Below are 27,668 nucleotides of genomic sequence, written 5' to 3' on the forward strand. Positions count from 1 at the left end.
ATTTATCTGGAGGAAGCGAGGCATTGCTCATCACCTGCCCAGTATCATCCATACAGTGTGCCATGGTACTGGCAACATCATGCTGTAGGGGTCTTTTTCAGGGGATGGGACAGGTAGACTGGTCAAGGTTTAGGGAAAACTAAATGAAGCAAATTACAGATATTTTTAATGAAAGTGCACAGTGCTCTGGACCTTAGAATGGGCCAAAAAGATTCACCTTCCAACACAATGGCCCTAAGCACACAGCCAAACCAGAAGATACTGGAATGTGACCATACATGTTTCTTGATGTCCTTCATAGGAATACACTGCCTATAGGAAACATTGGCAGGCTCACCGGAGGACACCATGCAAGGTCCAGTGGCAGTAAAGTACTGTATATATGTCTTACAGTTGGTAGGAAACATGGAAAATGTAATTATCAAAAAATCCCAATATTCAGCATATAAAGATGCAAGTGTGTTTTTCACTACATGCAGCATATAAAGTATATGCACCATTTTGCCATAATAATGTCTTCCAAAACCACCATATACTGCAGTAACCTAAATGAGGTCAGATGCTGTCAGTAACTCGGTTCTGAATTGTTTTGGATTACATTTTCTACTGCCTGATTACACAAATCAATAGTCTCCAGTTTCTCCCTCCCACTCCGCACTGTCCCACTGCTCTGCAGACTATGAATTCCCCATCTCATTGCCTTTGCACAAGCTCATACAATCTCTCACTTGTCATTGAAAAGCTGCTATTAGCTTATGCCCATCGATTACAGCTTTAAATATCTTTCCAACAGCCCAGAACTGGCAGAGGGAAGGGAGACTGAAGGGCAACTATTGAAATATATAGGTTTTGTTCCAAATGTTTCTAAAAAACATTTTACCACCAGAAAGTGACCTCCATGGGTCAGACAAAAACTTTAAGGTAGAAGTCTTTTTTATGATAGTTCAATTCTTTCTGTGTTAGTCCGAATGTCTAAGGCTGTGTTCACACTGTGTTTTTTCTCCATCTGTTTATGCAAAAAGATATAAAAGAAAAAACAAACAAAAAAACCCTATGCATTTGTGTGCATCTATTTTTCCACTGACTTCCATTATAAAAAAAAAACAAAAAAAAACATCAATTTTTTGTGGTCAAACACGTTTTGTGTACATTAAAAGACAAACTAACATCTGTTTTGACTCTTTTTTTTTTAATAATGGAATTCAATGGCAAAATGGATTACACACAATTGCATATGTTTCCCCCCCCCCCCCCCAAAACATATATGTTTAAAACTCAGTGTGAACCCCGCCTAACATCTATCGCTACTTGAAAAGGGTCACAAACTGCAAGTAGAAAGCCATACAGACATTACATAGATATGTGGTCAGCTTGGTTAGCCAATAATTACAAAGATGAGGTGATACAAGATCTCCTCAGAAACCTATGGGTGTTTGTAAGAAGTCAGTCTTCAATGATATAGCGTGTTAAAGTGTACCTGTCATTATAACTTTCAAAATCTAAATAAACAGTAGATGTGATATAAAGCAAGTTTGCAATATACATTCATTATTTGTTTTGTTGTTATCATGCTGTAAAACAAAGCTGTACTTACCAGCAATCCAGGTCCAGTTTCCTGAAGGCAGATTTTCTAAAAAAAAAAAACAACTAACCACATCAATTCCAGCCAGTACAGAGAGTCACGGCTCAATGTGTCCATCAGTCACATGACTGCCTTCTCTCTGTGAGCGCTCAGATGGCCTGGGATACATAGGACGTCCTGTTTTCTGACTGTTCCTGTTTTGAGAAAAAAAAAAAAAAAGTCAGAAAAGGAAGCGCCGTGTTTTCTGTGAGAAATAAAAAAATAAATAATTAATGTAAATTGCAAACTTCTTAATATCACATCTACTATTGATTTATTCTTTATTTGTATAGCTCCAACAGATTCCACAAAGTTATAACAACCGTGAGACTTTAAAGGGAACCAATCAGCACAATTGTGCTGATATAGTTCCCAGATGCACAGTATAGATCTACTGTGCAGCTCCCCAAAGCTACCAGCCGCGTCCGCAGCAGTAGCTTTACATCGTGGAAAAAGGTTTATTCCAGGGCACAAGGCCTGGAGAGGGGCGGCAACTAGACCCTTTAAACTAGGGATGGTCCGAACCTGCCGATGTTCGGGTTCGTACGAACTTGTACTCTCGGCAATGATTCCCGCTGTCTGCCTGCTCCGTTGAGAAGGTGGATACAGCCGGAGGACCTCCTGGAAAACTGGGATACAGCCATAGCCATAGGCTGTATCCCAGTTTTCCAGGTGGTCCTCCCGCTGTATCCACCCTCTCCATGGAGCGGGCAGACAGCGGGAACCATTGCCGAGAGTTCAGGTTGGTACAAACCCGAACCTCGGCAGGTTCGGACCATCCCTACTTTAAAAAAAAAAAAAACAGAAGCCGGAGTCTTTGAAAAATTATTTGGTTCACTGTAACATGAAAAAATGTGGTGTTATACTGGTCAATACTGGTCTTTACTGGAGTGCAGAATTACTAGGCAAATGAGTATTTTGATCACATTATCTTTTTTTATACATGTTGTCCTACTCCAAGCTGTATAGGCTTGAAAGCCAACTACCAATTCAGTAAATCAGGTCATGTGCATCTCTGTAATGAGGAGGGGTGGTCTAATGACATTATCACCCTATATAAGAGTGCGTTTACACAGAAAGATTTATCTGACAGATTTTGGAAGCCAAAGCCAGGAATGGATTTAAAAAGAGGATTGATCCCAGTCTTTTCTTTATGACCTGATCCCTGTTTATAGTCTGCTCCTGGTTTTGGCTTCAAAGATCTGTCAGATAAATCTGTCTGTGTAAACGCACCATTAGGTCTGCTTAATTATTAGGCAACTTCCTTTCCTTTGGCAAAATGGGTCAGAAGAGAGATTTGACGGACTCTATAAAGTCAAAAATTGTGAGAGGTCTTGCAGAGGGATGCAGCAGTCCTGAAATTGCCAAACTTTTGAAGCGTGATCACCGAACAATCAAGCGTTTCATGGCAAATAGTCACAAGAAGCGTCTTGGAAAAAAAAGGCGCTAAATAACTTCCCATGAATTGAGGAAAATCAAGCATGAAGCTACCAAGATGCCATTAGCCACCAGCTGCCATATATTAGAGCTGCAACGTTATACTGGAGTATCAAAAAGCACAAGGTGTGCGATGGGATATGGCCAAGGTAAGGAAGGCTAAAAACCGACCACCTTTGAACAAGAAACAAGATAAACCGTCAAGACTGGGCCAAGAAATATCTTAAGACTGATTTTGCTAAGGTTTTATGGACTGATGAAATGAGAGTGACTCTTGATGGGCCAGATGGATGGGCCCAAGGCTGGATCAGTAAAGGGCAGAGAGCTCCACTCCGACTCAGACGCCAGCAAAGGGGAGGTGGGGTACTGTTATGGGCTGGTATGATCAAAGATGAACTTGTGGGATCTTTTCGGGTTGAGGATGAAGTGAAGCTCACCTCCCAGACCTGCTGCCAGTTTCTGGAAGACACCTTCTTCAAGCAGTGGTACAGGAAGAAGTCGGTATCGTTCAAGAAAAACATGATTTTCATGCAGGACAATGCTCCATCACATGCATCCAAATACTCCACATTGTTGCTGGCCAGAAAAGGTCTAAAAGAAGAAAAAATAATGACATGGCCTCTTGTTCACCTGATCTTAACCCAATAGAGAACCTGTGGTCCCTCATACAATGTGAGATCTACAGGGAGGAAAAACAGTACACATCTCTGAACAGTGTCTGGGAGGCTGTGGTGGCTGTTGCACGCAATGTTGATCGTAAACAGATCAAGATACTGACAGAATCTATGGATGCAAGGCTTCTGAGTGTCATCGTAAAGAAAGGTGGCTATATTGGTCACTGATTTGTTTTTGAATGTCAGAAATGTTTATTTCAAAATGTTCTGTTATATTGGTTTACTTGGTTAAAATAAACAAGTGAGATGGGTATATATTTGGTTTTTATTAAAGTTTCCTAATAATAATTACCTGCACAAACAGATATCCTCATAAGACAGCCAAAAAAAAAAAACCCACTCAAACTTCCAAAAATATTAAGCTTTGATATTTATGGGTCTTTTGGGTTGATTGGGAACATAGGTTATTCAATAATAAAACGAATCCTCTCAAATACAACTTGCCTAATAATTCTGCACACACTGTGGTGAAGTCCAGCAAAAATTTTTATTAGGCTGGGTTTACACTACATTTTAGCAATCTGTTTTTTTGCAAAAACTGGATGAAAATAAACGGATGCATTTGTGTGCATTTTTCTATTGACTTCCATTGTAAAAAAAAAAAAAAAAAAAAGGATCAAAACGCATGTTTTTTTAACGTACACAACAATGTAGCCAAACTCATTTTTGTGTCCGTTAAAAATAAAAAAAAACATCTTTTTTTGATAATAAAAGTCAATTGAAAAACTGATCAAAACGGATGCACACAAATGCATCAGTTTTTTTTGCAAAAAAAAGGGATAGCAAAAACGTAGTGTGTCCCTCAGTGTCCCCCTGCCATCATCCTCTCCAGCAGCCACAGCCCGCACAGCTCTGGGAGTCGAGGCGTGACCAGACAATGTTACCCAGGAAGTGACCACCATGTTACCCAGGAAGTGACATCACCATGTTATCCAGGAAGTGAAGCCTTGATGCAGTAGTAAGTGCAGAGAAAAAAGAACTTTATAAGCATTTCCCGTAATAAATATATTGGTGATTTGTATAACCTTTGGGGGACAATACAATACTTTAATAAAAATTTTCGCTGGACTTCTTCTTAAAACATACTTCCTATTAAACAAAATTTCCTATTGTCAACATAAGCTTGATTCTGAAATGTTGTAGTAAGTTGTTGCATTTTTCCAACTAAGGGCCATTTTTCACAGTCGGCGCTGGAGCCGCAAACTACCCCCAATTGGAGCTCGTTTGCAGTGCCTTTACACAGGACGACAAATCAAGGGGCCTGGGCTGCACAAACAATCACTGTATTTGTTCGCAAAGCCAGGAAAACTGCCAGCACAGATATTTATATATTGGATTCTGGGAAATGCATATATCTGTGCTGCCAGTTTAAAGATGACAGGGTGATTCTTTCACCGCTATTACATGCGTCGCCAGTGAGCGCGTAAATGCAGGAGGGGCTGCCTGGGTGATCGCTAGATCGTCTGGGCAGCCCATAGAAGATAGCGGCGGTCTGCTGCCCCCACTCCTTAGAGCGATGGAAGCAGATCGCTGCTATCATAGTCATTTGTCTTTTAACATGTTCAAAGACAAAATGACAGACAACGATCGGCCGACATCATTCATGTCGGATGATCGTTGTCTTCTATTACATGAGACGATCATCGGCCGAATACAGCCGATAATCGTTTTGTGTTATAGGGCCTTTACATCCATATTTAGATAACAGACAGGGACAGCAGTATAGATAACAGGTACACACAATAGCTGCTGCTCAAAACTCACCACACCCCTCCCCGTAGAATGACCTCTATAAAAGGTCACTGAGCATGCCTAGAAGCCCATCTCATACATCTGAATGCCACAGGTCCTGTCTAGTGTCGCCAATGGTCGATGATGCTGTAAATCACATCTCTAAATGCTGATAAGTCGGGCAAGATGGCAGCCAATATAATGTACAAAAAAAAAAAATAAATAATTAAAGTTAGTCAGAAGCTATGCTTTTTTTGATAGTTTTAAAAGCAATACTGTATGCTCCAAACCACTGGTACCGTCCATTTAATGTGAGCGCGTCCTTCCCGTCTGTCTCTGTTAAAATGCACCCGGTGTCTTGGTTAGGGTAGAAAAAATAAATAAATAAATCTTTTAGGGTAGCTTTACACATAGCGGATTTGGAGCGGATATCACGCTTCGAGTTTGCAGGGAAATCCGCTGCAAATCCTGGGTTTTCATTTTCATTCCGCTGTGTGTATGTAACCTGGCCCCTTTAACCGCCTGCAGCATGCGTTATGCAGTATGCTCGGCGCAGGGTATGTAACCCCATTGAACTTCACACTACCAGGATTCGCTGCAGATTTAGCTGCAAACTCGAAGCGTGAAATCCACTGCGAATCTGGTACATGTGAAGCTACTCCTAATCTGCAGAAGCCTTAATTCCCCACCTCCCTCCTCATCAATACAAATGCCCCTTGGCAGGATTTTGTGGGGGGGCTTGGTGGATACAGTATTCCTTTAAGTGATCAATAATAAAAAAAAATTTTTTTATTCTTACAGAGAGAACATAGAAACTCTTTGCAGATGTTGCCCTTGGTGGGATTTAAACCCAGGCCCCCAGCACTGCAAGGCTACAGTGTGAACCACCGAGCCACCGTGCTGACCAAGATGATTAGCTTTAGTAGAACTTATGCTTTTCAAAAGGCCCCATTATTAAATGAAACACAAGATTGTAAATATAAAAAAAGTATATAATGTTTATTTGGAAACAAATGCTAAAAAATTTCTTAAATTTATCAATAGTTCAGGTATTACAGTAAAACCACCTACAGGTGAAGTGAATAAAAGTGACCGTGTCGTCACAACTGTCAGTCAAGGAGTGAACTGCAAATTAAGAGTCTGTTCCAGAAATTCATAAAGTGTAAGGGTCTGAGGGACTTTGACAAGAAAATTATGATGGCTAGATGTGTGCAGTGATATCACCTATAAAAAATTTTTAAAAAATAAGAGGAGAGTCCAAGGAGACTGTCATGTCCATTGTGCAGCAAGGATCCCGTGCATTGTACAGGAAGAAGACCTTCAAAAGGTCTTGCAGAGTTTATTCGGTACACACAATAGTCTGGCGACACGTAGATGTTTTAGCCTTCATTACACATCCGTTTTTGTTCTTCTTTGAATAAAAGTCACTTAAACTAGTCTTCTACTTTGGCTCCAGGTGTTATACATTTTTGGTTATTGACCCGTTATAGAGAGAAGAGATACCAGGCACCAGTCCAGCACAGATTTTTAACATGTTAATCAGGCGCTTAGCTGTACACATGACATCATCTTCATTCTGAAAAGATTGCCACAAAAAAAAGTTAAAGAGAGGAGCAATTTCTCACAATTGTAACCAGGGCTGTGGAGTCGGAGTCATGGAGTCGGAGTTGGAGCTAGCTTTGGCTGGAGTCGGAGTTGGAAAAAAAATGTACCGACTTCAGCTTTAAAAAATATATAGAATTGAATTTTAATATGAACTTTACAAGTTTTGCTCATGAATATATATTATGAGCAACATTCTAATAGGACACTGGCCCTATTACATAAGGGTGGTCGGGGAATATATCAGTAATAGGACACTGGCCCTATTACATAAGGGTGGTCGGGGAATATATCAGTAATAGGACACTGGCCCTATTACATAAGGGTGGTCAGGGAATATATCAGTAATAGGACACTGGCCCTATTACATAAGGGAGGTCATGGAAAAGTTGTCGGTCACTATTTGGCAATTTGTTTCTGAGCTGGAGGAATCCATTGTGTGGGGGGAGATCTGTGCTGTTCTCTTCCTGGATGCTGGATGATTGTATATAAGCAGCATTGTAATATAGCGATATCCTGTGTAATATAGAGGAGGAGGAGAAGACATAAGTAGTGTAGCTGTAAGCTCTGTCCTCAATGTGGTGTTTTCTCTCTAGGAGAAGATTGTGTGTTTTTCTTCTGTGTTCTATGGCTGCAGCTGTGTGTGTGTGTGTGTGCTATGGCTGCAGCAGGCTGTGTGTATGTGTGCTACGGCTGCAGCAGGCTGTGTGTATGTGTGTTAGTGCACACTATGGCTGCAGCAGGCTGTGTGTATGTGTGCTATGGCCGCAGCAGGCTGTGTGTGTGTGTGTGGTGTGCGCTTTGGCTGCAGCAGGCTGTGTGTGTGTGCGCGCGCCCCCACAGTGACCTATATCACTGTGTGACCTTCTATATCACTATGTGTGACCCCTCTCTATATCACTATGGCTGACCTCTATATCACAGAATATGCAAAAGAAGAGCCAGTGGAGCCTCATTGAAGAATCTCAAAACACAGGACTAGCCAGATATCCCTCCGGGAAGGACCCAGCCAAGGGGCACCTCCTGTTAGGAAACCACCGTATTAAGTGGCCCTATAAGTCAATGTAATAACAAGGGATAAACCAAGGCTAGATAACCATCCACATACAGCTGTTTCGGGGTGTTGCCCCTCATCAGTGTGGAGCAGGATTCTGGCTAGGTGGGAGCAATGCCTAGTAGAGCCATAAGAGAAACAGATTGCTGAACTCAGGGAGACCAGCCAAATGACAACACTGCCGGCTGCTAGTAAAAGCGCTCAATGCAGTAAAGTCCTAGGTGCATTGCCCACTGGGAAACATGAATATGCAAAAGAAGAGCCCGTAGAGCCTCATTGAAGAGTCTCAAAACACAGGGCAATGCACCTAGGACTTCACTGCATTGAGCGCTTTCACTAGCAGTCGGCAGTGTTGTCATTTGGCTGGTCTCCCTGAGTTCAGCAATCTGTTTCTCTATATCACAGGGATGTGGCATTGTTAACAGTGTTTCCTGTATGGTGAATATTTAGTTAGAAACATAGAAGACTGTCAGCTGCTCCATCTAGTCTAGTTGTGAGTAGTTCAGGACATGGAGGCTGGAGACTGGCTGCATCCACCGCACACACAGGAGAAGCTGCTTTATATCTTTCCTTACTCCCTCAGAAGTCGCCCCAGGATCATGTAGGACATTAGGGAGAAGCTGCTGGGCCAGTGTGATTAATAATTCCCCTGGTATATGACCGGCCATTTATGAAGGAGCAGGAGTCTGAGTCAGTCCTGATAAAATTCAGGAGTCGGGAGCCCTGATTGTAACTTAGTTCTTTATGTGAAGAATGGTATACTGTAAATCCCAAATATATGAAAACTATCATGAATACAATGACTGCATTTTTATTCACCATTTTACCGATCAGAAGGCCTATCCTACAGAGACACCATTCATATTACAGGCTGAGATAGCTGCTTTAACCCTTTGAAGACCAAGCCCAAAATGACCCAGTGGACCATGCAAATTTTCATTTTTGTGTTTTCATTTTTTTCCTCCTCCCCCTCTAAGAGCTCTAGCACTTTCAGTTTTCCATCTACAGGGCCATATGATGGCTTGTTTGTAACAGGAATAGTTGTACTTTTTAATGGCGTATTTTATTCTACCATAACATGTATGATGGAACCCAAAAAAATATTATTTATGAAGATATAAATTGGTGTTATTGTAAAAAAAGAATGCAATATGGTAACGTTTGGGGGGTTCCTGTGTCTACGTAATGCACTATACGGTAAAAGTGACATGATACCATTATTCTATAGGTCAGTCCGAACACAACCATATGCAGGTTTACACAGATTCTCTAATGTTGTTATATATATTTTTTTATTAATTATTAATAAAATGGGCCTATTGTGACTATAGCGGTTTTAGTTTTTCCCCTACGGGGCTGTATGGGTTGTCATTTTTTCTGAGATGATCTATAGTTTTTATATATACCATATTTATGCAGCTCGGACGTTTTGATCACTTTTTTTTTTTTTTTATAGATTATAATGTAACAAAAAAACAAAAAAAAACAAAAACGGGAATCCTGTCGCTTTTTTCCCTCTTTTCGTTTACGCCGTTCGCGATGATGATTGTTATATTTTCATAGATCGGACAATTACGCACACCATGGTATATGTTTATTTTTATGTTTTATTTATATAATGGGAAAGGGGGTGATTTTAACTTTTATTGGGGAAGGGGCTTTATAAAACATTTTTATTTTTTATTTATTTATTTATTTTTTTTTTTACACATTTTAAAGTCCCCCTGGGGGACTTTTACCTGCAATCATTAGATTGCAAAAACTGATGATTGCTATGCCATAGGCATAGCATTGATCAGTGTAATAGGCGCTCTGCTGATTGAGCCTGCCTGTGGCAGACTCAATGAGCAGATCGCCGATCGGACCGCACGGAGGAAGGTAAGAGACCAAGATCAAGTCCCGATGAATAAGTGACAAGGGACGGCCCCTGTCACTTACACTTAAACGCCGCGGTCGCAGCGTTTAATGGCTAAATGACACGCTGCAGCCCGTCATTAACGGTGAGGGCCCGGCTACTCACTGCAGCCGGCCCCCACATCCTGAGAAGCGTGCTACGTTCCAGAATACGCTTCATAGCACAGGACGTACCGGTACGCCCAGGGTCGTCTGGGGACAGTCACCCAAGGCGTACCGGTACGTCCAATGGCGTCTAGGGGTTAATACTTGTCATACTACAATACTTACTTCAAGTTCAGTGTGGATTAAGGGACTGTGATATGTGTCTGCAAGTTCTTTTACACTGCTAATATCCACTATGCAATGTTGAATTTTCCCATGCATACCTAAGAGAGAAAAATTTTTTAGAGAAAGTACTGCACTGTGCAATCTGTTACACTAATTACTCTAAATTGGATAATTATAATAAAAAACGTTTGTACCTTTGGTAGCTAGAAAACACACCTTTCCAAGGAAAAAACTGGCACCCAAGAGGGAAATTGAGGTATTAACACTAGTCATGCTGGAAAAAGATAAAATACATATAAGTAGCCAAAAATGATGGCTAAACATTCAAGTCCTTAGAAGTACGTAAAAAGTTTAACATATGTACTACATTCAGCTTTACCCCCCATTATAACGCCTATAACATACATGCGCCAGTAACGCCTCAGACAATATTCTTTGTTTCCTCTTCACCTTACAAAAGCCATCACAATTTTATTTTAGACATAACAGGGTTTGGTTTTCACAGGGTCATTTGCACTTTCTAATAACATCTTTGACAAAATATACAGAGTAGAATAAAAGAATGACATTTATTTGTGGTCTGAGATACCCAACCATGCCCATATAGCTTTTATTTCTCAGCACCATTCTTAAAGGGGTGGTTCACAAAAAAATAAAAATCTTTCAAATCAACTGTTGCCAGAAAGTGGCAGAGATTTGTAATTTACTTCTATATAAAAAGTACTTATCAGCTGATGTATGTCCTGCAGGAAGAGGTGGTATTTCCAGTCTTGAGAGCAGGAGAGGTTTTCTATGGGGATTTGCTGCTACTCTGGACAGTTCCTGACATGGACAGAGAAGGCAGCAGAGAGCACTGTGTCAGACTGGAAAGAATACACCACTTTCTGCAGGACATACAGCAGCTGATAAATACTGGAAGAACAGGAAACAACTGAAGGTCGGGGGCCCTATTCCATTTGTGTCCTGGGCCTCAAAAATACGGTAAAAACCTCTTGGTGAATGCCATCATAGAGACATAAGGAAGCTGCACAGTTATGATGTTCACAGGGTTATTTCAAGGTTAAAATTCTGTGCCGCTCCACTCCAGGGAGAAGTTTCCCAAGACTGGATCCACCTTATCCAGGCACCTGGAGTGGAGTGGCACAGAGTTCAGCAGGCTGATAAGTGCTTTACTTTCGTTTGTACTGTAAATTTGCTCATCTCTACTTTTCACCAATAGACAAGATAGGTAAGTATTTGACTGACAGCATCTGATTGCTAGGACCTATATCATTCAAGGGAACAACGTCACTTCTTCCCGCGGCAGCAGACCGTCGCTATCCTCTATGGGCTGCCCGGACGATCTAACGATCACCCGGGCAGCACCCCTCCCCCTGCACTCACCTGCTCACTGCCGCCGCGTGTAATAGCAGCGAGCGGGGAACAAGGTGCAAAGCACTGACAGCGCTCGATTGCTCCTCTATTTGCCTTGTGTAATTGGGGCTTTAGTGAACGGAGCACTGTACTCTATTTCAGCAGTCTGACAATGAGTGAATGGAGGGGCAGTGGAGCGTGCCAGGGGACCCCATCTTCTCAGGAACTCCTGGGGCCCCAGTGGCTGGACCCCCTACTGAGCAGATACATATTACCCATCATCTCTGACAGATGTGCACTGCTGCAGCATAATCATTACTACGACAGACAAGGTGACTGCACATCTCCTACCTGTGCTGGTTGTGCAAGTTGATTAAAAATACGACCATGTCAAAACGTGGACGTAGATGCTGTCTTTCAAAAGGTAGAGGAAGAGACGTCGTCATGTGGCTGAAAAACATATAAAAAGAAAGTTATTTTCCTTCATGTGTGGTGGAAGCAGCGGCTGGTTGTAGATAGATGGTGTCAGTGTAGTGGCTGGGAGCAGCGGCTGGTTGTAGATAGCGGGTGTCGGTGTAGTAGGTGGGAGCAGCGGCTGGTTGTAGATAGCGGGTGTCGGTGTAGTAGGTGGGAGCAGCGGCTGGTTGTAGATAGCGGGTGTCGGTGTAGTAGGTGGGAGCAGCGGCTGGCTGTAGATAGCGGGTGTCGGTGTAGTGGCTGGGAGCAGCGGCTGGTTGTAGATAGCGGGTGTCGGTGTAGTGGGTGGGAGCAGCGGCTGGCTGTAGATAGCGGGTGTCGGTGTAGTGGGTGGAGGCAGCGGCTGGTTGTAGATAGCGGGTGTCGGTGTAGTGGGTGGAGGCAGCGGCTGGTTGTAGATAGCGGGTGTCGGTGTAGTGGGTGGAGGCAGCGGCTGGTTGTAGATAGCGGGTGTCGGTGAAGTGGGTGGGAGCAGCGGCTGGTTGTAGATAGCGGGTGTCGGTGTAGTAGGTGGGAGCAGCGGCTGGTTGTGGATAGCGGGTGTCGGTGTAGTGGGTGGAAGCAGCGGCTGGCTGTAGATAGCGGGTGTCAGTGTAGTGGGTGGAAGCAGCGGCTGGTTGTAGATAGCGGGTGTCTGTGTAGTGGGTGGGAGCAGCGTCTGGTTGTAGATAGCGGGTGTCGGTGTAGTGGGTGGAAGCAGCGGCTGGCTGTAGATAGCGGGTGTCGGTGTAGTGGGTGGGAGCAGCGGCTGGTTGTAGATAGCAGGTGTCGGTGTAGTAGGTGGGAGCAGCGGCTGGTTGTAGATAGCGGGTTTCGGTGTAGTGCAGGGGCGGTGAAGCTACTCCAGTCCACCACATTCTGACTGGCGGTGGAGCAACTTGCAGAAAAGAGCGCAGAATTTATTTGAAAATCGAATTTACGATTTTCAAAAAAATCCAATGTTAAGCTACTCTTGTTTTGGATAACTGATAATACATTTACTAAAGACGGACAGTAATGGCTTTTGTTAGTAAGTAAAAAAAAAAAAAAGAAGGGGGGGTAAATATTTATGTGCTCACATCTTTAATTCAAAGTCCATCTTCTCTCTCAGGATGGCGTTGGCGATCAGCTCCCGATGACTCTCCTCCGAGCCCACCAACTACAGAAATTGCAGGGAGACAACACTTTTTAGATTTACATATATATATATATTTATATATTGCTGAACAAGCAGCCTGTCAAAACGGGATGCTGGCATAGAAGACATATACGTGCATGTACATGAGCCCTATTGACTATAAAAGGGGTTATGCAGGTTAAAAGGGTACTCCAGCGTGGGGGCTATTTTTTGATCTGGCCGGGGAGGAGGTGGCTGGGAGAAAAGACGTCCACTCACCTCCCCAGTTCCAGCAGCGGGTCCCATATCGTGGCGCTCCGATCCCCGGCCGCTTCCTGATGTCTGACGCGGGCCCGAGACGTGACGTCTCAAGCCCGCTCAGCTAGTCATTGACAGAGGATCTGAGCGGACTTGAAACGGATCCCGCCTCTGTTACTGACAGGCTGAGCAGGCCTCGTCAGACACCAGGAAGCGGCCGGGAATCGGGGACCGGAGCGCCGCAATACGGGACCCGCCGCTGGAACTGGGGAGGTGAGTGGACATTTTTTTCTCTCAGCCACCTCCTACCCGGCCAGATAAAAAAAATAGCCCCCACGCTGGAGTACCCCTTTAAGAAAAACACAGCTGCTTTCCTCAAAAAAAAAAAAAAAGCGCCACCCCTGTCCTCAGGTTTGAATGTTTTTTTTTTTAAAGGGATTATTTAGGATTTAGAAAAAAACAAAAAAACATCTGTTTTCTTCCAACAGCAGCACTATTGTCCTCAGTTTGTGCACGATATTGCAGCTAAGTGAATGGAGCAGAGGTGTAATATCATACAAAACCAGGTGTGACGCTGTTTTTGGAAGAAAGCAACTATACTATGTTGAGGCTCCCTACAAACATTAGTGGGGGGGTTTACGGTCAGAAAACACTGATCAGAAAGCCTTTCAGGAGAGTTAAGGAAACGATGGAGAAGAAAAAAAAATATCCAGTACTTATCAGCTGCTGTATGCCCTGCAGGAAGTGGTATATTTTTACCAGTCTGGAGAGCAAGAGAGGTTTTCTATGGGGAATTGCTGCTGCTGCTCCGGACAGTTCCTGACATGGACAGAGGTGGCAGCAGAGAGCACTGTGTCAGACTGGAAACAATACACCACTCTTTCCAGTACATACAGCCGCTGATAAGTGCTGGAATATTAAGAAATTGCTGCACCGCAGAGAAGCGTTTTGGATCCATACGCTCCAAACTTTGGAGCCTATGGGTCTTAATAGAGATTACGATCTAACTACATTCACTTAGGCTGTATTGAGTCATTCATCGTGTAATCTATTTATTAATCTATTTATTTATTTATTTATATGTTTTTGTAGTTGTAATCATTCTTTTTGTATCACTTTTGCTATTAGCTAATCCTTATATTCTTTTTCTAGATAGGTCTCCTGGAAAACAATGAAAATAACGAGACAGTAGAAGGTTAATGTAGGATACTTATGTGATACAGTATTGCTAACTACGTTTTCACTAATAATTTGTACAAGTTTGTATGTTTGTATACTAAGTCTGTATTTTGTCTGGCTGTTTTTAGCTTATATGTTTAGGTTATAGTTCACATCACTATTTATACTATCACTATTTATATGACGTATATTGCGGACTGATCGCTGAGCCATGCCTCCTGTTTAGCTTATTCTTCCGTTTAGCTCTCGTAGCATAACTCCTACAAGATGACATGGCGATCAGCTGACTCCGCTGTTTACAATCCTTGGGACACGTGGCTACTCAGCTGATCTATCGGCCCAGACTTACTCTGATGACGTTGGAGCTACTTCATTGATTTCAGCTGTTGTGACGCCATATTTGAGCGCCTACCTTGTGTATAAATTTGTGATATGTATAGCTTCTGATAGGCTTGTTGAGAAAGGCTTCACGCCGAAACGCGTCCTTATCCGCCTGTCTGTACATGCACTAGTTAATAAATCACCTTGCAGAAATTTGGCGAGTGCCGGGATTTTCCTTTTGATGTTTGACTTCTTACCCAGGCACCACCTGAGATCGGAGTGCCGACCCCTTTCCAGTTGATAAGTGCTGGAAGACTGGAAATCTTTAACAGAAGAAAACTACAAATCTATATACAGTTGAGTTGAAAGAATTTTTATTTTTCTGCTGGAGTACCCCTTTAAGGCAACTGCATTAGTATAAAAACCCTATAAGCCAGACCCTGGTGATAGATTCTCCATTAAAGCCAATGGGGCCTGTGCTGATCCTGCACCTACACACAGGCATCCCATCCTGCTTATACAGGCCTAGTAGCTAAGAGTTAAAAAAAACCTGCCCTATTCTGCCCGTTATATACAGTATAGAGGTGGGAGTGCAGTTCCCTGCGCGTCCACACATGACATAGGGGCGCTGCGGTTTCTCGGTCATTTCCCCACCATAACACACAAGCACAATTTGTTGTATAGACGCTTTCTGTAAGCGGAAGAAGCAGCAAATTACCGCACCGTGTGTTACTGCTCCTACACCAACTCACCAGGACGGAGGCGACATTCAGCACCGGCATCCTATCAAACGGCTGCAGCAAGTCGGCATTACGCGCCATATCACCGAATCAAACTTCTTCCCGTGCATGGTGACGCTAGAGTCATGTGATCGCCAGGAGTCACGTGACAGAGCCCGCCCTCCCCCTCGTCGCTCGCGCCTCCCTGAGGAGTTTGATTTTATGGGTAGGAATGGCGCCCGGCTGCCTCTGACAGGAGATTATTTTTACCCTTTGTGCTCAGTATAGTATATAGTGATAGTATATAGGGAACTTTTATCGATCTAGTGGGCCTTCATTAGTTCTAGGAACCACGTTTAGCTATGAAGCACTGTCTGTCCTGGTATCTGGCTGGTCCTGAGGATATATTCAGATGCTGCGGTTCTGCTGTTTTTGCCAAGTGAGAAGTGTGTGACAGACCACACACAGGGTGCCACATCTGGCCACTGTCTGGGTGTTTGATGATCTCACAGTGTCATCTCTAGGGGTCAATCGGTTGTCATGGCTACTGGAGATTGATAAATGATGACGATACGATTCAGATATTTTCAAATTTGGCCATATTTCACTTCTATGTTATTGCGATCGTTTTAAGATCGCCTAAGCCTATCTCACACATAGGGTGAATCGTTGAAAGACTGTTTACACGAAACGATCTGCGAATTTTTAGTGAACGACCAACGACGACTTGAGAACCTGTTGAAAGATCACAATGAACGATTTATCGTTCGTCGCTTGTTTGTTCGCTACATTTACACGAGCCGATTATCGCTCAAATGCAATCGCTATCGTGAAAATTCGAACGATAATCGTTCCGTGTAAACGCACCATAAGGTTTCTCCTGTGACTACACCAGAGATAAGCTTGGCTGCCAGGGACCATGGTTGCTTCTGCAAAGTGCAAATATACGCACGTGTAAATACCTTATGTTGCCGTCCTTTGCTTGTTTACACTCATAAATCCATTTGTTGGCAAATGAATACAAGATGCTCAGTGCACTTGCAGCCACTAGATGGCATCGACATACATAAATTGATGTAAATGGAAGGTCTAATGGAGTAATAGATGTGGCCACCACATGTATAAAGTGAATACATAAACAGATGAACAGTATCTTGACACACAGAGGGAAAATGTATTAAGGGCTTTGCGCCTCTTATTAGGTGAATATTTGGATTTTTCACCCATTTTTCTATTTATGAACCACCCAATGGGTGAATATTCTTTAGATGCAACATTTTATTTTTAATTTTTTTTTTTTAATTTTGAATAATTCGAGATTAGTGGCCAATTTATCATTTGCAACTTTTTAAAAAGTCGCACAAACTGGTCAGTACCAGGTGAATTTGCACAATTTTTTTGTGAGTATTCTGCGAGTATTCTATTCACAAATTTATTAATAGTTTGTAAAATTAGCCCGATTTGGCTGGATAAAAAAATTTAAAATAAATACAAATACTCTGTACAAAAATTGCACATTCTAGACTCAATAGTAAATGCCCCCCTGAGTTTATTTGTTGCTGAAAATATTGATTGATTCTGCTTAATGCACATGGATTACTACAGTCATGGCCAAAAGTTTTGAGAATGATACAAATATTAATTTTTACAAAGTCTACTGCTTTAGTTTTTAAAATGGCAATTTGCATAAACTCCAGAATGTTATAAAGAGTGATCAGCTTAACAGCAATTACTTGCATAATCAATATTTTTCTAGAAAATGAACTTTATCCCCCAAAACACATTTCAACATCATTGCAGCCTTACCTTAGGGTGCCTTTACACGGAAAGATTTATCTGATAGATTTTTGAAGCCAAAGCCAGGAATGGATTTGAAAAGATGAGAAATCTCAGTCTTTCCTTTATGACCTGTTCCCTGTTTATAGTCTGTTCCTGGCTTTAGCTTCAAAAATCTGTTAGATAAATCTCTCTGTGTAAAGGCTCCCTTAAAAGGACCAGCTAACATTGTTTCAGTGATTGCTCCATTAACACAGGTGTGGGTGTTGATGAGGGCTGGGCTGGAGATCAATCTGTCATGATTAAGTAAGAATGACACCACTGGACACTTTAAAAGGAGGCTGGTGCTTCTAAAGAAACACGTGCAGTAATCATTGCACTGCACAAAAATGGCCTAACAGGGAAGAGTATCACAGCTAGAAAGATTGCACCTCAGTCAACAATCTATCGCATCATCAAGAACTTCAAGGAGAGAGGTTCCATTGTTGCCAAAAAGGCTCCAGGGCGCCCAAGAAAGATCAGCAAGTGCCAGGACCGTCTCTTAAAATTGTTTCCGCTGCGGAATCGGGCTACCAGCAGTGCAGAGCTTGCTCAGGAATGGCAGCAGGCAGGTGTGAGTGCATCTGCATGCACTGTGAGGCGGAGACTCTTGGAGCAAGGCCTGGTCTCAAGGAGGGCAGCAAAGAAGCCACTTCTCTCCAGAAAAAAACATCAGGGACAGACTGATATTCTGCAAAAGGTACAGTGAGTGGACTGCTGAGGACTGGGGGAAAGTCATTTTCTCTGATGAATCCCCTTTCCAATTGTTTGGGACATCTGGAAAACAGCTTATTGGGAGAAGACAAGGTGAGCGCTACCACCAGTCTTGTCTCATGCCAACTGAAAAGCATCCTGAAACCATTCATGTGTGGGGTTGCTTCTCAGCCAAGGGAATCGGCTCTCTCACAATCTTGCCTAAAAACACAGCCATGAATAAAGAATGGTACCAGAATGTCCTCTAAGAGCAACTTTTCCCAACCGCCTGAGAGCAGTTTGGCGATCAACAATGCCTTTTCCAGCATGATGGAGCACCTTGCCATAAAGCAAAGTTGATAACTAAATGGCTCAGGGAACAAAACAAAGATTTTGGGTCCATTGCCTGGAAACTCCCCAGATCTTAATCCCATTAAGAATTTGTGGTCAATCATCAAGAGACGGGTGGACAATCAAAAACCAACAAATTCTGACAAAATGCAAGCATTGATTGTGCAAGAATGGACGGCTATCAGTCAGGATTTGGTCCAGAAGTTGATTGAGAGCAGCCAAGGAGAATTGCAGAGGTCCTGAAGAAGAAGGGTCACCACTGCAAATATTGACTTGCTGCATTAACTCATTCTAGCTGTCAATATAAGCTCTTGTTACTCGTAATAGGATTGCAATTATATTTCTGTATGTGATAAAAACATCTGACAAACACACATAAAAACTAGAGGGCAGCAGATCATGTGAAAATATAAGATTTGTGTCATTCTCAAAACTTTTGGCCATGACTGTACAGTCACAGCAATGTTTGCAACAAGTGTAATGTGTGAATAAACTCTGAGGGGAACTTTTATGAAAGCTACGCCCCTGGCGTACCCCAGGGAGAGGGCGCAGATTTGCCCCTTCTTCCTGGTGTATGCTTGCCATATTCTCCACTCGCCTGATGAGGGGGTGCAAAAATATGGCAACAATATAAACTATCTATGGGCATGTGCAATATCGTAATAAATACATTTGCAATACAAAAAATAATATTGAACAGCAAAGTCAAAGTTTCCTACATACTGGCACAGTGATGTATTTACTGCATATGGATAATATATAGGAGCACAAGCAAGTCACTCCTGGTGTGCCAACTATTCTCGTAATACTACTTGAGGACAGTGGTCCCTCAACATATGTATACATATTAATTGGTTCCAGGATGACTATTGTATGTTAAAAATATTGGGGAATAATCATCAAGGTTTGTGTACTCACACTAGTCTTAAATAAAGCCCCGTCCCTTTTTTCCCGGTGCACACTTCTTAGTACAGCCCTACGCCTGGCGCAGGTATTGCACAGTAATCTGTCTGGTGGAGGTCTAGTATTTTGCCTTGTTTATGACTGTTCCCAGACGAAAACCTTAATAAATCAGACTGGGGGAGGAGGCCAGACAAAATGTCATATGACATGTAGCTTTATTTTTTATACATTTTATTCTTTTCAGCTATAAAACACCAAGGCTTAAAAAAAAGTTATTTTTGGCAGCCAGGGCAATGGCCACGTGCATCACGTGCATGTAGATGGAATCCTGGGTAAATGGTGACACATTGTAATGGCTAGCAACCAGGACTCTAAATACTACATTCATGAAATTTGATTTCTTTTTAGGCTCGATTCACACGTTGTAACAGTGCGGCTGTAATTGTGCGGCGGTATTTTTGGTGGTTCGTGTGTATGCTTGGAAGTATAGGATATACGGCTGCACAGTGCACACTATGTATGAATCTACGGCCCTATCGTAAACGGACCCGTAAAAAATGAACAAGACCATTGTTTGCGGCTGAATATGCGGCCGTGGATTGACAGGCGGTCCGTACGGAGTACTTCAAAAATAGCCGGCAATGATGCCGAATGCCGATGCCTCTAATAGTTAATATATTAAATTAATCAAACACATTTTCTTTGTAATCAAGACACTTTCGTTGATCAATAATTTATTTCTAACGAATCCATCATTTTGCAATTAAATATACTGTTAAAAAAAATAGATATATAAATAAATGTATATTTATATATATATTTATTTTTTGACAGTATATTGAATTGCACAATGATGGATTCGTTAGAAATAAATTATTGACCAACGAAACTGTATTTATTTCAACGAAAATGTGTTTTTTTAATTAAATATTAATTAGTACAGGAAGCTCTATAAGCCGTTAATTCATATTGCCGGTAATAGAGCTTTCTGTACTAATCATCACTTTACTTTAATTAAAACATCAAATGTTTCTTCTAATTATGTTATGACAATAGCATTATTAGAAGAAACATTTAGAATTATATGTGCGCTCAGCTGATTGGCTGTTCGGCTGAGCGCACATATAATGAGCCGGTCCGCAGTACAGTGACTTCATTGTGCTGCGGACCAGCGAAGAGGACACATCGGGGTGAGTATAGAGCTCTCCCCACCCCCTCCCCGGCACTGCACCCCTCCCAGCAAGGAAGGGGGGGTCACTTAACCCCTTCCTTGCTGGGATGGGTGCAGTCTGACATCAGTCTGGCCCCCAGGGGGTTAAGGGGGATGCAATACATCCTCCCTTAACCCCTTGGGGGTCAGACTGTAAGCAGCGATCTGTAAAGATGCTGCATACTGTAAGGAGCACAACACCGCTCACAATGATGGGTGTTGTGCTCCTGTTTGTGTGTTTTTGTGTGTTTCTCCCTTTTTGTTTTTCAGATATCGGTATCCTGGGGATTACGTCGGATTCCATGGACTACGTCGATGACCAGCGTTTTTTTAATGTTTTTTTTAATAAAATGGTCAATGAGGGGTGTGGGGGTGTTTTTATTTGAATAAAAAAATTTGTAAACTTGTGTCTTGTCTTTATTTCTTTACTTTATAGACTTAGTAGTGGAAGCCGTCTAATAGACGGAATCCATTACTAAGTCGGGGCCTAGTGTTAGCCGGTATAAAATGGCTAACACTAACCCCCTATTATTACCCCAGTACCCAATGCCACCAGGGGTACTGGGAAGAGCCGGGTGCCAGTGGTCCCGGAGCGTCAAAATTGGCGCTCCTGGACCGGGCGGCAGCAGGCTGGTAAGATTTAGGCTGGGGAGGGCCTAAACCAATGGCTCTTCCCACCCTGGTGTTACCAGGCTGCTGTCGTTTGGTTTTTAAACCGGCTGGTTATAAAAATAGGGGGGACCCTATGCGTTTTTTTTTTTTAAATAAATAAATAAATAATTAAAAAAAAACGCATAGGGTCCCCCCTATTTTTATAACCAGCCGGGTTAAAAACCAAACGACAGCAGCCTGGTAACACCAGGGTGGGAAGAGCCATTGGTTTAGGCCCTCCCCAGCCTAAATCTTACCAGCCTGCTGCCGCCCGGTCCAGGAGCGCCAATTTTGACGCTCCGGGACCACTGGCACCCGGCTCTTCCCAGTACCCCTGGTGGCATTGGGTACTGGGGTAATAATAGGGGGTTAGTGTTAGCCATTTTATACCGGCTAACACTAGGCCCCGACTTAGTAATGGATTCCGTCTATTAGACGGCTTCCACTACTAAGTCTATAAAGTAAAGAAATAAAGACAAGACACAAGTTTACAAATTTTTTTATTCAAATAAAAACACCCCCACACCCCTCATTGACCATTTTATTAAAAAAAACATTAAAAAAACGCTGGTCATCGACGTAGTCCACGGAATCCGACGTAATCCCCAGGATACCGATATCTGAAAAACAAAAAGGGAGAAACACACAAAAAACACACAAACAGGAGCACAACACCCATCATTGTGAGCGGTGTTGTGCTCCTTACAGTATGCAGCATCTTTACAGATCGCTGCTTACAGTCTGACCCCCAAGGGGTTAAGGGAGGATGTATTGCATCCCCCTTAACCCCCTGGGGGCCAGACTGATGTCAGACTGCACCCATCCCAGCAAGGAAGGGGTTAAGTGACCCCCCCTTCCTTGCTGGGAGGGGTGCAGTGCCGGGGAGGGGGTGGGGAGAGCTCTATACTCACCCCGATGTGTCCTCTTCGCTGGTCCGCAGCACAATGAAGTCACTGTACTGCGGACCGGCTCATTATATGTGCGCTCAGCCGAACAGCCAATCAGCTGAGCGCACATATAATTCTAAATGTTTCTTCTAATTATGTTATGACAATAGCATTATTAGAAGAAACATTTGATGTTTTCATTAAAGTTAAGTGATGATTAGTACAGAATGCTCTATTGCCGGCATATGAATTACCGGCTTATGGAGTTTCCTGTACTAATTAATATTTAATTAAGAAAACAAATTTTCGTTTAAATAAATTCAGTTTCGTTGGTCAATAATTTAATTCTAACGAATCCATCATTGTGCAATTAAATATACTGTCAAAAAATAAATATATATATAAATATACATTTATTTATATATATATTTATTTTAACAGTATATTTAATTGCAAAATGATGGAATCGTTTACATTTAATTATTGAACAATAAAAGGGACTTTATTAGACAGAAAATGTGTTTTATTATTTTAATAGATTAACCATGAGAGACATCGGCATTACTGCAGAGGATCGCAAACCCCGGTAATAGCGATTCATGTAAACTGTGTTCCCTGCTTTCCCAGATGCATCCAGAGGTGTTTGCATCACTTTATTAACATTTTATTTGTTATTTTTAGTTGAACCAGATTTCCAAGTAAATGACCGTATGTTTTGAGCCGCATGTCTATTTTTTCCCACGGCCGGAGTTTCACCCGCACATTTACAGCCGCATAAAAAATACAGCCGCACAGTTACAGCGTGTGAATCCAGCCTTAACCTGCATTTGGTACTTTTATGAGAAGAGCAGGTCACATACACCAGTGTTTCTTAACCTGCGGTACGCGTACCACAAGCGGTACATGCCTCAGGTTCAGGGGGTACGTGGGAGGTGTAAAAAAAAATAAATAAACTTTTGTTTCGGGTGCTGGGACATTGCTTTCATTAAGCAATGTCCCTGCACCAATCACTGCTGCACCTCTCTCCTCCATTCCCCCAGCAGCAGCTCAGCAGTGTTCGGGACGGGGCTTAGAGATGCTGTTAGGGGAAGGATGGGGAGAGTTAGGGTGATCGCATGGTGCGCAGCACACCAGCAGCGTCTGGTGCACGCTGTCCCCCTGCAAATGAAAAACTATAGGCCATAACAGTACAGAGTATTGTAGCGGATTTCTCTGCGAAACGTAGGCGTTAATCTATCCTGAGGCAATGTTAATAATGGATCACATCCTTGGGTGTAATCGGCTGGAGCACCTTGTCGCATGGGGGTATTTGACTTGAAAAGGTTGAAAAACACTGACATACACGGCTGTCCCTGCAAAAAACACTGATTGCGCAACTCCCATTGATGTCAATGGAAGATATACAAATTGCGTGACTGTCACACTTCTCAATTACCTCCAGCGGCTGCAATCAGACTGGAGGGAGCTGAGAAGATGGGAGTACCCCTTTAAGTAATGCACGTGCACTTTGCTATTCACATAATGCAAAACTGAATGTTATTTATCAAACTTTTCCACTACTCAGTTGTAAGGCTGTGTTTACACATTGCAATTTCATTGTATTCCTGCACCATTTAATTGCAAATGAACTGCAACGTGTATGAACATAGCTTTACGGGGTTTTTTTTTATGGGTCACCATGGGCACTCTAAACTGGTCTACGGCTACACTCGATCATGTGCATCAAGCTGCAGTATACACTAATATACCAATATCCCACCAAGGAGGAGTTGTTGGAATTGAATGGAACTTTATATGTTTGAAAGTAATAATGATATATATAAGTGATCTGGTGTTACAATCTGGAGGAGACCTGGGAACCCTTGTGTGTGTGTATGGGGAAAGCATTATCCTGCAGTTGGAAGCCATGAGAGATAACGCATGTCTGCTGGATGTCCTGTACATATCACTGAGCTGCTAGTGTCCCTTTTATCACAACTAGGGGTGACCCATCTATGTGATGGCTCCTACATCATCACACCTGTAGGGGGCAGCACATCACTCCACAGTGAAGGAAGAATTGCAGCACTGACCACAAGGGCCTCCCAAACCCAACCCTGATTGGAACTCAAAAAGAACCTGGATTCTTCGCTAAAGGCAATACAGTTTCGGTCTATATCAGTCGGAAAACCATCCTGTTTCTCTCAGTCCAATGATGCACCCTCTTAAAGTTAGTCAACTGGGCATAATGTGTTTGAGTGCAACATAGAGACACTAAGAGGTACATTACCCAAAAGTAGCCTCTGAGTGCCTTTTTTTTACTTTTATGACCTCTTGTGGCAAGACCCAGTGCCTGAACAATGAGTATATATTATTTTGCTGCCCACCAGCTTCAGTGGACCCTGCTGGATCACTGGTCGTCCTTCCTTCCAAACTTGTAAACACCCAACAAGCCATCACAATTTGGCCCTTGTTAGAGTATGTCCTCCTAAATGCCACTAGTTGCATTTGACCGCAACTCAGAACAGATTTTCCATATGAATCAGCGGCCAGAAAATCCTCAACATTTGTTCAAGCAAATACTGAATAGCAATAAATTCCTTTGCCAAATTTACAAATAGTTTTTTTGGTTTTTTTTCCAAACGTATTTTTATTAAAGTTTGTAACACATTACAAGGCATCGATGGCATTAGCTGAGTATACAATATCCGTATGATCATAAAACAGCAATGTGTAATTTTAAATAAATAAAACAACCCTTCCCTCCCTCAAACCCAACTCCCCCTTTCCTCCCCCGTTCGCAGTATCAGGGCCACCCATCTCCCATACATAAACCTAGGGCATAGGGGACCTCCCCCCATCCTATCTCAGATCTATTGTCAGGTAATCGGAGACGTCCTAAAGTGCCTGCAATATCCACCTCTAAGTACCATTTATAATTTCTAAATGGCCTCACCACTGTTTGTATCTCTGAAGGATCCAAAAAAAAGAGTATAATTTTTTCCATTTCTTAAAGGATGGTTTGGCTCTTTTTTCTCTTGAGGGTTCTGCCTCCAATTTTTCCATCGTTAGGTAATATTTCATTTGCTGCACTACATGTTCCACCCTGGGCATATCAGCAATCTGGACAAAAGACAACGTTTGGCTACCAATAAAAATGGGTGGACTTCCGGTTCCGGCGCGTGTATGAGAGGATGCATGTGAGTGAGCTTCGCTCTGGACTCTCCGAAACCCCGGTGATCCCTGCCAAATTTACCTGCTGAAAGCTCGGGTGTGCGCCCACATCGGGTCCCGCAGCGGCTGGGGATTATATGGACAAGTTTGTCAGACGCGGCGGGGATCAGCAAAGCCAAACTCCCCTGCCAAGACGCGAGAAGGATAAGCAGCAGCCCTCCAAGATGCGACGGGCTTTCAGCATGCTGCGCCACAGCTGCAGGAACATAATCCAACACCGCCCGCAGCAGTGAGTACCGATGGGAGTGGAGAGGAGGTTGTTTTACCCCAAGCTGGTTTATCCTGCAAGACTATAGCGGTGGAGGTGGCGAAAATCTTATCTCATGATATCACTGCTGCGCTGCAAGCCACAGTGGCAGAAGCGCTTAAGCATCTGCAAGGCGAACTGAACAAACAATCTAATCAGATAGGGGAACTGGAACAGAGGGTTAATGTGCTGGAGGTTGAATTGATGGGGACACAGGCGCAGGTGAAAATACTGATGAAATCCAATACCACACTTGTCACCAAGATGGACGATCTAGAAAATAGATCACGCAGGAACAATCTCAGAATTGTGGGTCTGCCAGAATCTGTACCTGCACACCAGTTAGCACAGTTATGCGCCACGGATATCCCACAAGCCCTGGGCCTCTCGGTCACATGCACGGTGAAACGCACGGATAGAGTAGGCCCTCTCAGGCAGCCTGCTTCTCTGCCTACGTCAGGCCCTCAGAAAGCACGGCAAGTCATAGTGCGTTATTTAAACTACGCAGAAAAAACGCTAATCCTCCAAACATTCAAGAAAATGCAGACACCTCTGGTGGTACAAGGTCATAAATTACTATTATTTGGCGATTACTCTGCAGAGGTGGCAAAAAAGCGAAGAACATTTGCTCCGATAAGTACAACGCTGGTGCAACGTTAACTACGATTATTCCTGCAATTTCCAGCCACCCTGCGTATATATCTCGGTGATGGCAAAACTGAGACATTTTCTTTCCTTTTTCCTCTCTCGTCCAGGAGGTTTAACTACTCACGCCTTGCCTTCCTTAGGCACTCATATGCATTCAGTAGAGATACTTGGTCACTAATCTTTCTATATTCTCCCAAACATGAGAATAGTAACATGGAACGTTAAGGGACTCCGCTCCCCCAACAAGCGCATGAAAGTGCTGCGCCATTTGAAGCGTATAGATGCAGACTGCGCAGTATTGCAGGTAACACACCTAGAGGAATGCGATTTTCACAGAATGAACAAGTTATGGGTGGCACAAGCAATTGGATCTCCAGCTAGAGGAGGCAAGGCGGGAGTGTTACTTCTCCTACATAAAGGGTTATATTGTACAATTCCCAAACATCCGATCAGGAGGGCAGATATTTGAGAGTGGTACTAGAGGGACAAATGGGGAGGCTCAGCCTGTACTGCGTATATGGACCAAATAACTCTAACACTTCTTTTTTTTTTTTTTTTCTCAATGCTTTTATTAAAGAAGTGCAATAGAAATGTACAAACATTAAGAGTGGCATACCGCTCAGCGATAGAGCAAGTTACAGTGGTATAGAAAACAGTCACACAAGCCAACAATAAGAAAACCGATAGCATATGGCTCTAGTTGTATACACCTTTCTTGCAAAAAAACATTTCTTTCAATACACAACAGGTAAAGGAAAATCGAAAGAGGCTTAAGGGGGAAACAGCCAGGGGGAGGAGAGAAAAAAAAAAAAAAAAAAGGGGGGAGGGGAGGTCAGAAAGAGAAAAGGGGGGTGCCAGCATGGTCCAAGCAGCCGAAAAAGGGAAATTCTGATTAAGGAGAGGGAGTCACACTGTGATCTAGATCACTTTGCACTACAGCTCTATTTTTGTAAGAGGGAGAATCCAGAAATGCCATCCACGGGAACCACAGCCTGGCCGTGGGTTGGGGTTTGTTATGGAACTCTGCTTTGAGTTCCTCCAGTCTTTGCAAACGCATAATCTCCTCAAACCAGTCAGTTATTGTAGGGGAAGCCTCCTTGCGCCACCTCCGTGGAATCACCGTTTTAGCTGCTAACAGGAGAAACTTAACAAGTCCCTTCTTAAGTTTTGCTATAGGCCCAGGTAGGATCAGTAGCAAGAGTGTGGCCAGGTCATTCCTTAGGGCTATTCCAGTGATCTCTCGCGTGATGTTGACCACTTCTGACCAAAACCCCTATAACAGCCCCACCATATATGGGTCATTGTCCCCCTGGCCATTCCGCATCTCCAGCAGGAGTCAGTGAA

At 42.9% G+C, this 27,668-nt stretch overlaps 1 protein-coding gene across 4 annotated transcripts; it reads right to left on the bottom strand.

Annotated features, from left to right (window-relative positions):
* Window positions 1-91: 91 nt before the first annotated feature.
* On the bottom strand, window positions 92-15,850 carry CENPM (centromere protein M). 4 transcript variants are annotated; one of them, XR_011362832.1, is made up of 7 exons: window positions 15,740-15,850; window positions 13,192-13,271; window positions 12,008-12,106; window positions 10,498-10,577; window positions 10,304-10,401; window positions 1,653-1,776; window positions 92-139 (listed from the first exon to the last, which is right to left on the bottom strand). XR_011362832.1 is itself a non-coding variant. In XM_069968943.1 (6 exons), exons 1-6 carry the CDS (start codon window positions 15,806-15,808, stop codon window positions 1,732-1,734), a joined length of 471 nt encoding a protein of 156 aa, XP_069825044.1. In that variant the 5' UTR covers window positions 15,809-15,850; the 3' UTR covers window positions 1,577-1,731. The 4 variants fall into 4 exon arrangements, 3 of the variants coding, with proteins under 3 accessions (XP_069825044.1, XP_069825045.1, XP_069825043.1); XM_069968943.1 differs by lacking the exon at window positions 92-139 and having other exon boundaries at window positions 1,577-1,776; XM_069968944.1 differs by lacking the exons at window positions 92-139; window positions 1,653-1,776 and adding an exon at window positions 5,525-5,632.
* Window positions 15,851-27,668: the final 11,818 nt, after the last annotated feature.

Source organism: Dendropsophus ebraccatus, chromosome 4 (genome assembly GCF_027789765.1).
Source record: "Dendropsophus ebraccatus isolate aDenEbr1 chromosome 4, aDenEbr1.pat, whole genome shotgun sequence".
In the NCBI taxonomy this organism is placed as follows: Eukaryota; Metazoa; Chordata; class Amphibia; order Anura; family Hylidae; genus Dendropsophus; species Dendropsophus ebraccatus.

Bases quoted from the DNA above. Each gene is read 5' to 3' on its own strand.
- CENPM (XM_069968942.1), bottom strand. From the start codon at position 15,808: ATGGCGCGTAATGCCGACTTGCTGCAGCCGTTTGATAGGATGCCGGTG. The intron at 12,107-13,191 runs GTGAGCACATAA...TATGTTTTTCAG, and splicing joins ATGGACTTTGAATTAAAGAT to CCACATGACGACGTCTCTTC. The intron at 7,040-10,303 runs GTAAGTATTGTA...CAATCTTTTCAG, and splicing joins TAATCCACACTGAACTTGAA to AATGAAGATGATGTCATGTG.